The 15,313-nt window shown below is 33.9% G+C and overlaps 1 protein-coding gene across 1 annotated transcript in view; it reads left to right on the top strand.

Moving 5' to 3' along the window:
- The window catches only part of LOC142348700 (uncharacterized), a 64,960-nt gene that overhangs the window by 33,086 nt on the left and 16,561 nt on the right, over positions 1-15,313 (top strand). Inside the window, exon 4 of the mRNA XM_075400150.1 lies at positions 12,392-12,552. Coding sequence (XP_075256265.1) covers positions 12,392-12,552 — 161 coding nt within the window. The remainder of the gene's footprint in view (positions 1-12,391; positions 12,553-15,313) is intronic.

Here is a 15,313-nt window from a genome sequence, read left to right as displayed (position 1 = left end):
TTTAATTTTTTTCTGGTGTTTTACAGGAATTAATTTAGTTCATGTGGCGATTTTAACTGGAAGCTAAAGTTGGGAGTGGTTAACAAAGTTTTGCCGCGTGTGCACAGCTTGTGGCACTAGAGCTTGTGTGAATAAATAGATTGTTTTTATTTTGACAGAATAGTGCATATTTCAGCTGATTTTAGCCCTTTCTTCCGCCCAACCAGCCTATTTTGCCTTGTAAATAATTTCTTAGCAAAATTATTATTTATTGGGGAAAGAGATATAGCGTCAGAATCTTCTAAAAAGAGTTTTTTGTGTAAGACCATTGATATGTCTTGAGATAAGAATTTGTCAAAAATCGGATTTGATTTTTTTCAGATATATATTTCCTTTTTAAGTATTTTTGCAACTATCTTAAACACAATTTATGTCACAAATTTTTATAGTTGATTTTGAATTAAATTTTGATTGGGTATGTTAGTGGATAGCAACGTCATTTTATTCCTCGTTCAATAATGCGCGCTTCTTTTTGGCTTTTTTTAAAGTTCTTACACTTTCGGTTTACGTAATTTGCATCCTTTTCAACGTTTTACGTCAATTTTGTTCGAAGTCTCTAGGCTAGTTTCTTTCATTGCTCTTCATGCTTAATGTATTTTGGCAGCAGTTACTCAGTTTAACAATGTAAAGTGAATGGAGTTGAAGCCGGAAAACGGAACCAAAATTAGAAACTGGATACACATATAACCCACATATATATTTAAATGCCCTAATTCAAGCTTTGTTTAAGTTATTCCAAGTTACCAGATGTAATGCTTATTGGCGTTGATATTGATCCTTCTATCGCCACATTTCGATGGAATGCCTCACCACCTAGTCCAATAAAAATGACATCTCTTTATTGTAAAAAAAAACGATCAATTGATTTTTTTCATCCTAATCGTGAATTTGTTTGAGTTTCTCTTGAAGTTTTTTTAAAATTGCCTTTGAAATAATTGAGTTGAGTTGAAGTCGGTCTTTTCCATAGGAGAGTAATCTCAACTTTCTATAGAGAAAGCTAGAATGTTAATAGTCTTAATGAGTGTGAGAGCTCTGTGCATAGTTTCATCAAAATTTGTGTTAATATGAAAATTTTGTACAATTTTGTTGGTGCGACTATTTTTTCACTCGAAAGGGAGATTTTTGAACACGTTCTGACATACTAGCTAAACAATATTTGGTCATTTTTTCTTTTGACTTTTTGGAATTGAAGTTAAATTAATTTGTGTTCTTTGTGAATTTTTGCGTTATTAATTTTACGTGTGCCTATGTTATTATTTGTGTATGTTATTTAATGTTATTTTATTTTTATTTTTGTTTATATTTACTCTTATTTTTTAAAAAAAATTTAAAGATTTTTTGAGTTTGCGAGTGTTCGTTCTTTTCTGCTGTCTTAGCATTCAATATCATTAAGGACAGTTCGCTAATTGGACTGCTAAGTAACTTGCTAGGAGGGATAAAGTTATTAAATGCTTTGGAACGAAGTTAGAATCAATTATTGTAAATGAGTTGGTCTTTTTATGCAAAATTTTGGGTGCTTTTTGCGCCCTTGATTTTTTTTGCTTTGGGCGATCTACAGTTGTCTCATTCACTACTTAAGGCACTTAAACTCAAGTGGTGGCAGTTCGCTGCTGAAAGTCAATGAAAAGTGTGCCGAAGTTGCTGTTTTTTAATTAAATTTTAAGTGCTTACAATGGCAAATAATGACAACTAATGACGTCGTTTGAAGCCGCTTTTAGTGATGCTAGTTACCCTACCCAGACTGAAGCATAAAAAGTATTTGATTAGTTTAAATTTTGCTAGAATTTATACTTTTAACTTAATTATAAGTCGTTGGTTAGTAATGGGGCATAGACGAATGTGATTAACTGTTCGAGTTCGTAGCTAGTAGTTTTTTCAAAAATTTTAATGCATTTTCAGCTTGTGAGTTTTTGTTGTATTGTCAATTAATCTCATTAATGGCAGGTCTCTTCGGTTGCTAATGCGAATTTAGTTGATGGAAACAACTGTTTCAGTTCGTAGTTAATGCTTTCTCCTACTTCACACTATTCGTTTCAGAAAGTATTAGCGAACTTTCGAATTCTCGAGTCTAGTGGTTTTATTTTATGTTGCCCTATCACATATTCGTTTTTGGATACTTTTGATTGTCTCGTTGGTTGTATTGAAACATAAGTGAATCAAATTAAATGGTTGAGTTTGTAGAGAATATTTTTTTACACTATTTCTCAAAAAAAAAGAAATAGTTGATTTGTGAGTCTTGAATATTTTTGTTGCTTTTCTTGTGGTGTTATGGCTTAGTCTCAAACTTGTCGGTTGTTTAGGCCTTCTAGTTTAGCATTATTTTGGTCATTTTAGAGACCCGACTTTTAGCTTACGTTTTCTCTAACTGAGATACCGTTTGTTTTTGAAATGATTTGAGTGGATTTTCGATTGCTGCTCGGTTTGTCTGCCATTGATTTGCTCATAGTTGTTTTTTTGTACTACTCAAGGATGCAATGTCAACATTCAGAGGTTATTTAATTTTTTGGTGATTCTCGAAACACGAGATGTTGGAATACGAAAATTTTTAATTGCTTTTTGACTTGTCTGTTCTTTTTTGCGCATATAGGGTCTCGGGCGTTGTGGAGTGACTTGTTTGATGTTGTTGTAAAGCTGTCAATTCTAAGTTCATCAGATCTTTTTTAATCATTTCTCTGGATTGTAATTCAGGACTTGTCTCGCTATGTTATTTTCACCTTTCGATCATCACGTTTTTCGTTTTGAAAGACTGAGGACTTTCAACTGATAAAGCCCGGTCATCAAGCCATGCTTTATTAGGTTATCAAAGTTCATTAAAGCGATTTTTAGGTGGTATTGGTATCTAGCATAATAGCTTCTTTGTTGAAGCTAATTTAAATATAATTTTAGAATCGGTTTTAGAACTGCACGCCAAATTAGAGTACTTTTTGACACTTGGAAAGAATTTTGTCAATTTTATCGCCATCATTTTTTTTCTGTTTCAATGTTGCTGTTTTTTGGCAATCTAACGGCTATGTTCTCTTAATTAGAGCAAAGTTTTTCTCTTTTTTTTAAAAAAAAAAACGTCTCTAATTGATTTTGGATAATCTGAAGTAACGTTGTCGTTAATAGCAGCAAAAGCGTCTCGAATAGTTATTGTTACGTTGCAACGCGCGAGAAATCTTGCTTCTTGGAAATTTTGTTGTTCTTCATATTTGCTACCTCGGGGTAACTATCTCTTAGCTTCTTTTTTCTCTCTTTACTTTTATATTATTCCCTTGGTTTTCTGACATGTCTATAGTTTCAACCGCGTTCTCAAATCAGACGTCAATTTTCCAGCGAACTTAATATGTGCGATCCATTAACGGACTGTAATAAGGGACAACAGACAGTTTTTGTGGTAATTAGGGTATGCAAAATTCACCTACGTGTTAAACCGAAAATTGTTTGGTTCCTTAGTTTTTTTAATATTGTGAAATATTTTTTAGTTCTAGCATATGCAGATCCTGGTAATTCCAAAATTGCATATACGAACAGCCGTTTTAATATTACTTTGAAATTGGCTTTGGAACAGTTATTTTTATTATCTGAATTTGATGGGTTGTTTCGAAAGTTGTCTCGTCATTTGTATAATCTCCGCTTTAGTTTTTTTAATAGCCGCGAAACGATAGCTGAGGTAGTAGTGGATAAAACAGGGATACCAACCACCAGTAAAATTTGACCCTTTCTCCTAACGCTAATCGCGCATGTCGAATCGGGCCAAATTTTACTGCTTTTTGCTATCCCTGTTTTATCCACTACTACATATTCACTCTAAGTCTAGGATTAAATTATGAAATGGCTTAATTCTAGAAAATAACAATAAGCTCGTTTGCAAATTCACTTATATACATCACAAAATATTATTTCTTGTCTATACTACACTTTTATGTTAAACCTTTCAGCATATTCCTTGAATCTATCTTTGGTATGTGTATATCTATATCTATTAAGATAGATGCACAATCTGCATCTTCAATTTCTAAAACTAAAGAAAGAAATATGTTTGTAAACTTTACACATATTACACGCCAGATATTGATCTGGATTATCATAATGGTCCCCCAAATATTCCATATAATTTTTTACTTTAACTATATTTTACATATATAACAAAAATATTCTAATTCTTTGCAATCATTGCAACATTTTTTCCAAGGCTTATTTTTAAACTTATCACACTTCATTTTTTCAATTTCGAAAAATCATTTTTCCAAAATTTTCCCTATTAAAATACACCATGTCTCACTCAACAAACAGTAATGTCACAAGTATGAACTTCTGCGACGTCTGTAATTTATCCTTTGAAACAAAGAAGGGTTTATACAGACATCAATCATACGATCCCAAACATAAAAAACCATTGGAGAAAATGTTTGATCTGCGAAGCAGTTTCACTGATTCTGTTTTGGATGAGGCTATAACTGAAGCCTCAACTAAAACTATAGAGAAAAAGTATGATTAGGATGGAGACTTTATCTATGTTAAACCTTCTACTGAAACTGAAACTAAAGATATTAAAACTAAAACTAAACCCGACGACAATATCTACACCAGAATTAAGTTTCAATGTAAGAATGTCATGAAGAATTTAGAAGTAAATTAGCTCTAACTACTCATTCATACAGTCACAATTGCATGTATCTAGAAAACACAGAAGACTTTGATATAAACTCAAGTCAGAACATGAGAGACTTTTAAATTACGGATAAAGGTGGGAATTACATTGAAGATATAGACGAAGCAACTAATTACTCATTAGAGGAAATTAAAAACTGTTATCAGTTTAGAAAAGTTAAGAGTTTTAAATATAAGGTCACGGCCGAGGGTGAGTACAAGAAGAGAACCAAAGAAGAAGTTAAAATTACAAAAATTTTCTTCAACACCGACTATATTATTAATAAGGCTATAAAAGATTACGCTGACTTCAATCAATGGCTAGATTTCGAAAAGGAAATATATGAAGGTTATGGCTACGACTTCGAATTTCTTGGATTGAGAAGTATTCAGATAAATATTGAACCAACTAAAGCATCTATTGGTAGTTATATAGATTTACCCCTGATCTCAAAAGCTCTAAATCGATATTAAATATACGTAGTTATAAATCAAACTGCTTGCAACTAACTATTACTGCTTGGCTACATCCTGCTATGGACCACGCAACACGCGAGAGTAAATATGTAAATATTTTAATTGAAGCACGACAACGAGATGAAGATGATTTTGCTTATATAATAAGAAATTGTACAATATTAATTTTTGGGTATACACACCTTGTGGTGGGGGCAAAATAGAATTGTTTAAACCAGTGGATGATTTTGATAAAGATAGAAAAGGTGTCAGAATATTGGTTTGGGGAGATGTTACTACAGAACACTGTGCTCTAATTAAAAACATAGAAACCTTGTTAGATCGACCAAATAGAATGAACCACAAATTCTATTACTGTGATAGATGTACATATTGGTTTGATTCGCAAATTAAATACGACAAACATGAATGTAACAACCCTCTCAAACCCGAGGTTGTTTGTCCTAAGAAGAAGAAAATTACTTTTATAAATGAACATAAGCGTCAGAATATAAAAAATGTTATAACTGCTGATATAGAATGTTGCATTGTTGAAGTCGCAACTAATGACTGTAAATATGTAATAGCTGAACACGTACCAATAAGTGTGGGTTACATCTGGCAGGGTCATTTCAAATAATACTTCCGTCTTGATTGTATCAAAAGATTTGCTAGTGATCTATTAGAAATAGAAACTGAGAATAACTTCAAGCGCAACAAACAAATGATATTCAATGAAGAAGATAAATTATATCATGAAACTAATAACACTTGTCATATCTGCAGTAAGACATGTATTAATAAAGTAAGAGATCATTGTCATGTTATATGGTAAATATAGAGGACCAGCATGTAAAATATGTAATCTGAGTTATAAACAACAAAACTTCCTTCCTGTAATATTCCACAATGGCTCTGGCTATGACTTCAACCTACTATAAAGTGAACTCTTTAAGCAGAATAATGATAAAAGAAAAGTAGATAACATACCACTAGCCGCTGGTAAGTCTAAGATGTTTAGCACTGGTTCTCGCAAATTCTTAGGTAGTTATAACTTCTTAGCTATGCCTCTAGATCAAATGGCAAAGATATATGGGTGTAAAACTAAAAAATTATATCCATATGAATACTTTGGTTTAGACACCTGGGGAACCACGACAAAGTCGTACCAAGAAGTTACAGGTAATCTAAATATAGAAAACTTCAAATCCTCTCTATCTAATAAATTACCAACACAAGAAGAAGTCGATAGCTTTATTAAAGATAACAGTCATAAAAGTGGTATAGATCTAACTATAGAGTATTTACAGAATGATGAGGAAATATTAGATAACTGCATGAATGAATACGTCAAATTAAGTATGAAAGAATTTGGACTCAACCCACTACATTACGTTAGTCTCCTGGGTTATAGTTTTGATTGTTGGTTAATGTCAAGCGGTGTTTCATTAGATTTATTACAAGATAAACAAATGCTAGATGATTTTGTTGAAGCAAAGAGAGGTGGCATATGCGGTATAATGGGTGACAGGTTAGTCAACAATAGTAATGGAAGTAAAATGGCGAAGCATCGGCAAAGCCGTTTCACCGATGACCAGAGGTCAATCAGGGAACCTGCTTCGCAGATCTCGTACATAGACGCGAATAACTTATACGTCTATGCAATGATTTAAAAGCTACCTTATAAGGATTTTAAGTTTACTACTACGTCTCTAGATTATATATTAAATACTCCAGATGATAGTGATCACGGTTACTATATAGTTTGTGATACTGATTATACTAATCGTTGTAATGATAGAACAGAGCAACTAGCACTAATGCCCAATAAGAGAAAGATAAATGATAATGAATTGGGATACCGAGAAAGAGAGAAAAGTAAAACAAAAACAGAGAAATTAATCTTAGACCAAAACAACAAAACAGAATACATGGTTCATTACAGGATGTTAGTTCTATGTTAAGATGGGAGTGAAAGTAACAAAAATACATAGAGTAATTAAATTTAAACATGATTATATATGTAGAGATTATATACATAACAATACAAATAAAAGAGCAACAGCTAAAACTGAAGCAGAAAAGGATGTAAGGAAATTAATGAACAACTCCCTATGTGGAAGAATGTGCATGAATCCCCTACACTTCCTCCAAAGTAAGTTCTCACATGATGAAGAAAAGATAATGAAAAGTATAAGTAAACCAACATTTACGAATATAACTATATATAAGGATTATAGCCAAATTGAATATATAAAAAATAGAATATGATTCTCCAGTATATGTAGGTTTTACTATCTTAGAATTAAGTAAATTACACATGTATGATGTATTCTAAAATATTCTTCAACCATCTCTCAAAGATCTACAACTCCATTATATGGATATTGATAGTTTTGTATTAATTTTTAGCGAGGGTAATGTCGACAATGAACACATGGACCTATCCAGTCTCGAACCTCCAATCAAAACTAATAATAAAGTTCCAGGCGAATTCAAACATGAATTAGGTAGTTAAGTTATAGAAGAGTTTATAGCCCTGTCACCAAAGACATACAGTTTCAAAGACTATCCTATGAGTACTAAAGAGAAAGGAATAAAGAATTGTAACAATGCTAAACATGAGGAGTATTATAATGCACTAATGTATAACACAGAGAGAAGTGTAGATGAATGTAGAATACAAAAAGTTGGTGATAACATGACAACAACAAAAACAAGTAAGATTAGTCTAAACACATTTGATGATAAAGGATTTTATGTAAATAACATTAAAAGCTATCCTCATGATGAGAATCTATATCTATCCAAAAGAGATCTGGTAATTAAAATCTGCGAAGCAGGTTCCCTGATTAAGAATGCCTCATTAGATGGAGACGAAGACCTACTTATAAATAATATTAAAGAGCTAACCATTAATGATGATCGAAATTTAATCCTTGCTGCAATTACACTATATAATGATTTATTATAATTATAAAAAATGACTGAACTAGAAACACTTATAAAATTAAATAATCTAGAAAAACAAAATAGAAGAATTAGATAAGAAGAAAAATTAAGACAACAAGAATATTATGGTGACTTGGAAGATTTATTTGATCTTTTAACTAAAACTTTAAATACAAACAGCGAAGCTTGGCATACTCTTCAAAACCAAACATTAGAAGCATTAGCCTATAACACAAATGTTTTAAAAGCTTTAGACCCCCAACAACAAAGCAACTCTCTTGATGATCGAGCTGTATCATTTAAAGATGATAGAGGTAAAACATTTACTGTAGACAATGATATGATTGCTATTTTGATAGAAATGGGTAAACAAACAAATAATCAATTCCAATTAATATCAGTTGATGCGAATTCAAACAATTTTAAAATAAATGGTGCGCGATTAGCGTTAGGAGAAAGGGTCAATTTTTACTGGTTGTTGGTATCCCTGTTTTATCCACTACTTGAGATTATTATTGGCCTTCTCTTGTTTTTTTATTTACTTTCGTCGTCACAATTTTTGTTGCGACCATGTGACGTCACAACCACTTCAAATCTGCCTTTTGTTCATTCGTTCATGCAATTTCAACTGAATTGCCTGCGTGACGTCATTTTTCGCTCTTGGTGGAGTGAGTTTTTTTTTGTTCATTCGCGTGATTAATTTTTTGGTCACACTTGACTCACTTTGACTCACTTCCTCATTTTTAAATTGACTGTATTTACTTTAATTCAAAGAGATAAGGTCAAATGGGTGTTTGTCACTCTAAATGAAGGTTATTAGAGAGCAGCTAATAGAAACAGCAGTAAGCTATACAGATTCCTAATCAAAATTTAACATCTCAGCCCTTAATGAAAAGAATAAGTATCTTTTTTGCTCTGTCTTTTTTACCTTCTTTTTGAGGGTTCAGATCTATGAAGCTATTGCGGCTATTTTCTGGCAATTTGCCAGCTATGTTTTTACTTTGCTGCACCGTTTTAACCTTTAGTATATCTTGCGGTGACGTATTTAATTAATCTCTTTTGAAAAACAACTTCTCAGACTTTTCGAACCTGAGTTCTCAGCACCACTTTCAGTGAGGTGCATTTTCTGTTCATTCATTGACGTACTGTGTTAGGTCACTTTCTTGGCTACGTTTCTAGTTTACAAAACTTGCATGGTTAAAAATTGATTGATGGACCCGCTTAAATTCTTGTAAATCAAGAACGCTAACTGGTTGAAAATAAAGACGAAATGTGGTTTATCGTGGGTTGATATTAGTTGTAATAAAGGCTGACTTGAACCTCAACGGGTGACACTATGTATTAAGATAGGGAATACGGAAAATGGACATTTTCTGCATTCTCTATAATAATAAACAGTGTCCCCCGTTGAGGTTCTAGTCAGTCTTTATTACTAATGATATTTTTGTTGCAGACCAGAAAATTGCGCCTTTTTTGCCAATAATGTTTAAAGTGGGTGTTGAAAGGCTGCGATTTGAATCTACGTAAATAATCGAGTTTTTATGTGAGAGTAAATAAGCGCTCAACTAGTGCAGAAATGTATAGAATGTATTGTACGCTTTTAATAATAGTCAATAGCTGAGCTAATTTTAGGCTCTAATTAAAATTTCGAGCTCCATTTTTAATGCTCCATTTTTGCAGAAATTCTTGGACGCTCAAAATGTATCTACAAGCTTTCTCTAATTTTGAACGCCAGAGAACCTGGGTAGAAAAAGTACGGGGTCTAGGCTACAAATTTATGTAATGTTGATTCTCCGGTCTGATTTGGGTGCTATAACATTTTCTCTTTTTTGTATTAAACAGTATGATCCAACTAATATGCATTGTTAAGATGTATTGCTGATACAAAAAAATGAAAACTCGATAGATATTTAACAATTTAATTTGTTAACTAACAATGAAATGCACTGGTTGGCTGAAATGGTCAAACATTCAAATCTTAAATTGTGATACCGTATTATGAGTATAATGTACGCCTTTATTAATTGCTCTTGAACGAAGTTCAAACCAATTATTGTAAACGTGTCGGTCATTTTTATGCAAATCTTCTGCTTGACCATTTTGTGCTTTCTTCTAGAACATTCTTTTACTTCTCAAGTGACTTTTTCACGCTTTCGTTTTTCTTTTTTGAGTGACCTCTATTGCTCTCACTCCGAAGGAAAGCTTGTTGCTTATCTAAAGTTGGTTGCAGCATGGCGAAAACAAGGGAGAGATAGCCGAGTGGTGAGTGTATCTGGTTATGGACCGTGAGGTGAGTGTTTCGAATGCTTGCTTGGGGAAACATTTTTTCCACCCGCCTGTCGTTCGAGAGCAATTATTCCGACTTTAGTCGGTTTATATTTATTCTCTTTTGTAAAGTTAGAAAATGTTTAACTTACTGTTTAACTGTAATCCGTTCGAAACTGATTGTCTACATTTTTCAGTTATGCAGAATTTGCCTTGATGTTTTAACCACTTTCTGAAAACTGTCGCGGTAATTGCGTAGTTATGCTTGTACTTTATATTTTGCGGAACCATTTTTCCGTGTGCTATGATTTAATGAAGGTTTTATTTTTCGGTTAACATTATGGGGTTGTGTAATATTGGTTTTATCAATTAAAACTTCGTCATAAACAATTAAGTTACCTAGATCCTTATGAGGTCAAAAAAATACAATTCAAACAGTTTTTCCATTCGATAGGTGCAGTGAGATCAGGGAACAAATCTATTTATGAACAAAACTACTACTGGCAAAGTTTTGAAAATCTTTTGAAGAACAGTGCTAGGCTAAGTATAATTCTTTTAAACATTGGCTTAAATAAGTATTTTTAAGGAAAAGTTTTTTGGTGAACAATATTTTTGTCTGAGTATACCTCCATTAAGTTCATTTCGTGCCTGTTTTTTAGCAGGTTTATTTATAGTTGAACTTGTCACTGGTTTTTGCTCGCGCAAAATAATTTCGTGATATTCATGGTGACCTGGCAATTGATCACCATAGTGGAGGAAACCCGGAACGAAAAAATCCGTGATCGTGTTTTGTCCTCAGCGAAATTCTCAATAGTAGTTAAAGAAGAATCTGATGCTAAAGAAGAATCTGACGCGAGATCAGTTTGCTCCCGAGAGATGTTTTTGTCTTTTCATGGACAGCTGGTTAACCAGCTGCCTTCGACGTGACTGTCACTTCAAGCTTGCAATCAAACTCAATTTAAAATTCGGCTTCGAAGGTTGGTTACGTTTTTGATACCGCTGAAGCGAATAAGCTTGGTCTACAAGGGTTCAATTTTGAGATGGAAAAATCATTTCTTGAGGCTTCTATGCTTTGGAGGTATCCCTTGAATGGGAGGTATCCCTTGCATGAGTTGATTTTTGTAAATGTTCAAAAAAACCTGAAACGTTTTGCAGTTTTAGCTGACAACTGATATTACGTATCTCAAGGCCTTTTGGTATTTTCAACAGACTCTTTCAATCCATTTCCATCTTTGCCATTAGAGGTACTTCTACTATGCTACTGGCAAGAGCCGCATGGACTTCTAGCTACTCTCTTTAAGGCTCTCAGTTAAAACATAATTACCATTTCGTATGACCCAATGAGAGGTGACAATCATTTAGTAATCCAACAGAAATTACTTTGATTTCACCCATTGTGTCGAGAGATTGAAAGCGGATGCGCTATGATAATTAATTTCAAGATGACAGTAGCTATAGAGACAGTATATTGTGTTTCCTCTTTGTCAAAAAATTGGACGTAATTGACGTTAATTTGAAATTATTGTTCTGATATTTTTTGTCAGTACAAATTATTGTATGCAATTGACCTGACGATCTTGCGTAATCAAGTTGATTAATTTTTTTTATTTTCGACGACTTAGAGTGCCTAATTACATGTGTTTACTACGCAAATTTTGATTGTTTTTTTAAGTTCGGGCATAAAAAATTGATAAATAATCGGCCAAGAGTATCTGATATTCATGTGAAAAGCTGTGACGTAATTTGAAATTTAGCGACGAAACGTTGTCCTTTCTGACCTGTATTGGGGCCAGGATTTCAAAAACACTTAACTTGCCAAGAAAAATTCTTTTACGTTATTTAGTTTAAGGATGCAAACTGAGTTGTAAATCAGAAAATATGAGTTTTAAGCTAAACTACGTGTGTGTTTGTTTCGTTTCTGAACAGATGTCACTTAAACCTGGAACCTCAACCTAGATTTTATTTGTAAAAGAGGTTCTCTTCGATTGCACTGTAATAAGCATAGTTGACTCCAGTTTTCGCGCTAAATCTAATATTTTGCGTGTAGATAGAGGAAATGGTGGAGACAGTTAGGAAGGAGACAGCTGGGAGTGTGAACAAATCAGCAGGTGGAAGTGGAGGTGGAACGGGGGATGGAAGCAACAAAGGGGACAGTGGCAGTCCCAAGGAAGGGGGACCAGTTGTTCCCATGCCACCGGCTAGAATTAGGTTTGTAGCCATAGTTTGATGGAAATTTGATGGTTTTCTCTCATCATGTTACCACAAAATTGCCTCGTTCAATAGCCACGTCAAAAATCTTGATTAATTGCGGAATCAGCGAGATTGAATACTAGGTAACACCAAGATCATGGCACCTTACAAGTTTTTTAATAGCCGCACAGCGATAGCTGGGGCAATTATTGGCCTTCTCTTGGTTTTTTACAATTCAAAGAATTTGAATTGTAATGGGGCGCTGTCTTTTTTTAAAGATCTGTTCACACATTTTCATGATTTTTGAAGTCAAATTTGAGTAGTGGTTTTGGTCACGCCGAAACAGGAAGTGGAGCGAGTGATTTTGCGGGGTGAATTTTTTTCGCTCTAAATTTAAAGCAGAGTGAGAAAATGGTGCTTGAACAAAATTCTCTTTCTCGCTAGTGGTTTTTTGTTCATATGCGGCAATTTCACTTTAATCTTTACTGTTTTTTCGATTTTTGGATAGGATTTTTTTTCTAAATGGTTTTCCCAATCCATTCATAGTCCGTTCTAGGTCTAGTTTTCTGTTTAGTCAATGAAAATTCTTTGAATTGTAGGTCAGGACTTGTCCCGCTATGTTTTTTTTTATCTCGTCGTCGCGATTTTTGTTACGACCATATGACGTCACAACCACTTCAAATCTGCTTTTTCTTCATTCGTTCATACATTTTCAACTTAAGTGCGTGTGTGATGCCATTTTTCGCTCTTAGTGGAGCGAGTTTTTTTGTTCATTCGCGTGATTAAAATTTTGGTCACACTTGACTTACCTCACTCTCAAAAATGACTTCCTCACTCTGAAATTGACTTTTATTTACTTTAATTCAAACAGATAAGGTCAAATGGGTGTGTCACTTTAAATGAAGGTTATTAGAGAGCAGCTAATAGAGGCAGCAAAAACTTATACAGATTTTTAATCAAAATATAACATATCAGCCTTCAAAGAAAAAGCGAATTTTTTTGGTCTGTCTTTTTTACTGTTTTTTGAGACTGCAGATCTACAAAGCTATTGCGGCTATTTTCTGGCCAACTGCCAGCTATGTTTTGAAATTCAAAATTTTTTGAAAAGTTGATTTTGACTTGACAATCGACTGGAATACGAAATTTGACATGCATTAAGAATTCCCTTGTAGTGATGAAGTTAGGTACGGGGGATGACTTTATTAGGTTATCAATTGCTCTTAAACGAAGTTTGTAGCAATTATATTAGCCATGTCTATCTTTTTTAGGTTATTAATTGCTCTCAAACGACGTTTGTAGCAATTATATTAGTCCTGTCGGTCTTTTTTATGCAATTTTTCGCTTGACCGATTTTTCGTCTGACCCTTTTGTCTTTTCCTCCTCAAAAACAGGAGAAACAGGTAGCGCCCAGCGGGCATTAAGTGCTCTTAGAGTCTTTCAGCTCACTAGTCTCCGAGTATGCGATTCACAGAAACTGTTTTGGAGACTTATACTTTTGGTGCGAAGGGTGGTTCTTAGAGGTTGACCCCCTCCCCCCAACATCAGCCCCTTCTCAATTCACCCCCCCCCCCCACTGTTAACCCCACACCCCACCCCCAGTGTTGCCCCCATCAGCCCCGGTGCAGCCCCGCTGCGCTCACCTTGCGCCCCTTCAATTAAGCTAAAGCTAGCCGCACTAAACCGTGGTTAGCTACTGACGAAGCCAACCGCTCGCCGGTCGTTTGAGCAATTCGCCCGACGTTATTCGGTTATGTTTAAAAGTAAATGAATTGTGCATACGTCTTTGTACCTTTTCATTTCTACAATGAATTTTCGTCAATATCATCGTACAAGGTGAATGATAAATACTTTGGATCCTTAAATTTGTAGCGCAAAGATTGAAATTTTGTTATGTCTATTTTAATTTTGACAGTATTTTTAAACCGTTACTTAGAGATGGTTACCATGTTTTCAAAGAAATTAAATTTTAAGGATAAAACACGATTTGAGTTTGATCACAGATAAAACTCTTCGGCTAAGTTTATTTTGAACGCGGCGTAAACTCGCTGATAATGAATTTATTTTCGCATTTTAGATCTTCACTCCTTCTGCGTGTTCAATCACGCATATTAATTAATCGCTAACGAAGTTTGGAGCAGTTATTATAAACGTGTAGGTCTTTTTAATGCAATTTTTTGCTCGATCTCTGCGTTTTTGTTCTAGAACAATGCATGACTTCGGAAGCGACTTTTTTACGCTTCACTTCTTCATTTTTAGTGACTTCACTTGCTCTCATTCTGAAAAAAGTTGTAGCTAATATACAATTGATTGTTAGCGGGTTATTAGCAAAGCCGTTGTGGCTTAGTAATTAAAATGTCTGGCTGCTAGACTTGAGGTCTCGGTTCTGAAAATCTGTGATCCAAGTTTTTGCAGCCATAAAAAATTTTCTGAGCCACACTACTAAATTAAATTGCCCCCGCCTGTCGTTCGAGAGCAATTAATCTGACATTAGTCAGTTTAGGCTATTATTTACTACCTCGGCTAAATTGATTTTGTTCTTCATGTTGTTAAACAATTTCTAACAGATCGGATTATCACAATGAAAAACTTGAAGTGGAAACATTATCTTCGTTAAGTCTAGTCAATATTATTTTTATCTGCACTCGAACAAAGTTTGAAGCAAATTTTTTGTACGTGTCTTTTATGTCAAATTTTGCTTGACCGTTTTCTCCTTAAACATTTTTTTCATTTTCAATTCATGTGTGACCTTTTCACGTTAATTGATTTTTTTTGCATGACC

The sequence above is a fragment of the Convolutriloba macropyga genome, chromosome 10 (assembly GCF_964194025.1).
Source record: "Convolutriloba macropyga chromosome 10, txConMacr16.3, whole genome shotgun sequence".
NCBI classification, from domain to species: Eukaryota; Metazoa; Xenacoelomorpha; order Acoela; family Convolutidae; genus Convolutriloba; species Convolutriloba macropyga.
This window is presented reverse-complemented; position numbering and strand designations above follow the sequence as displayed.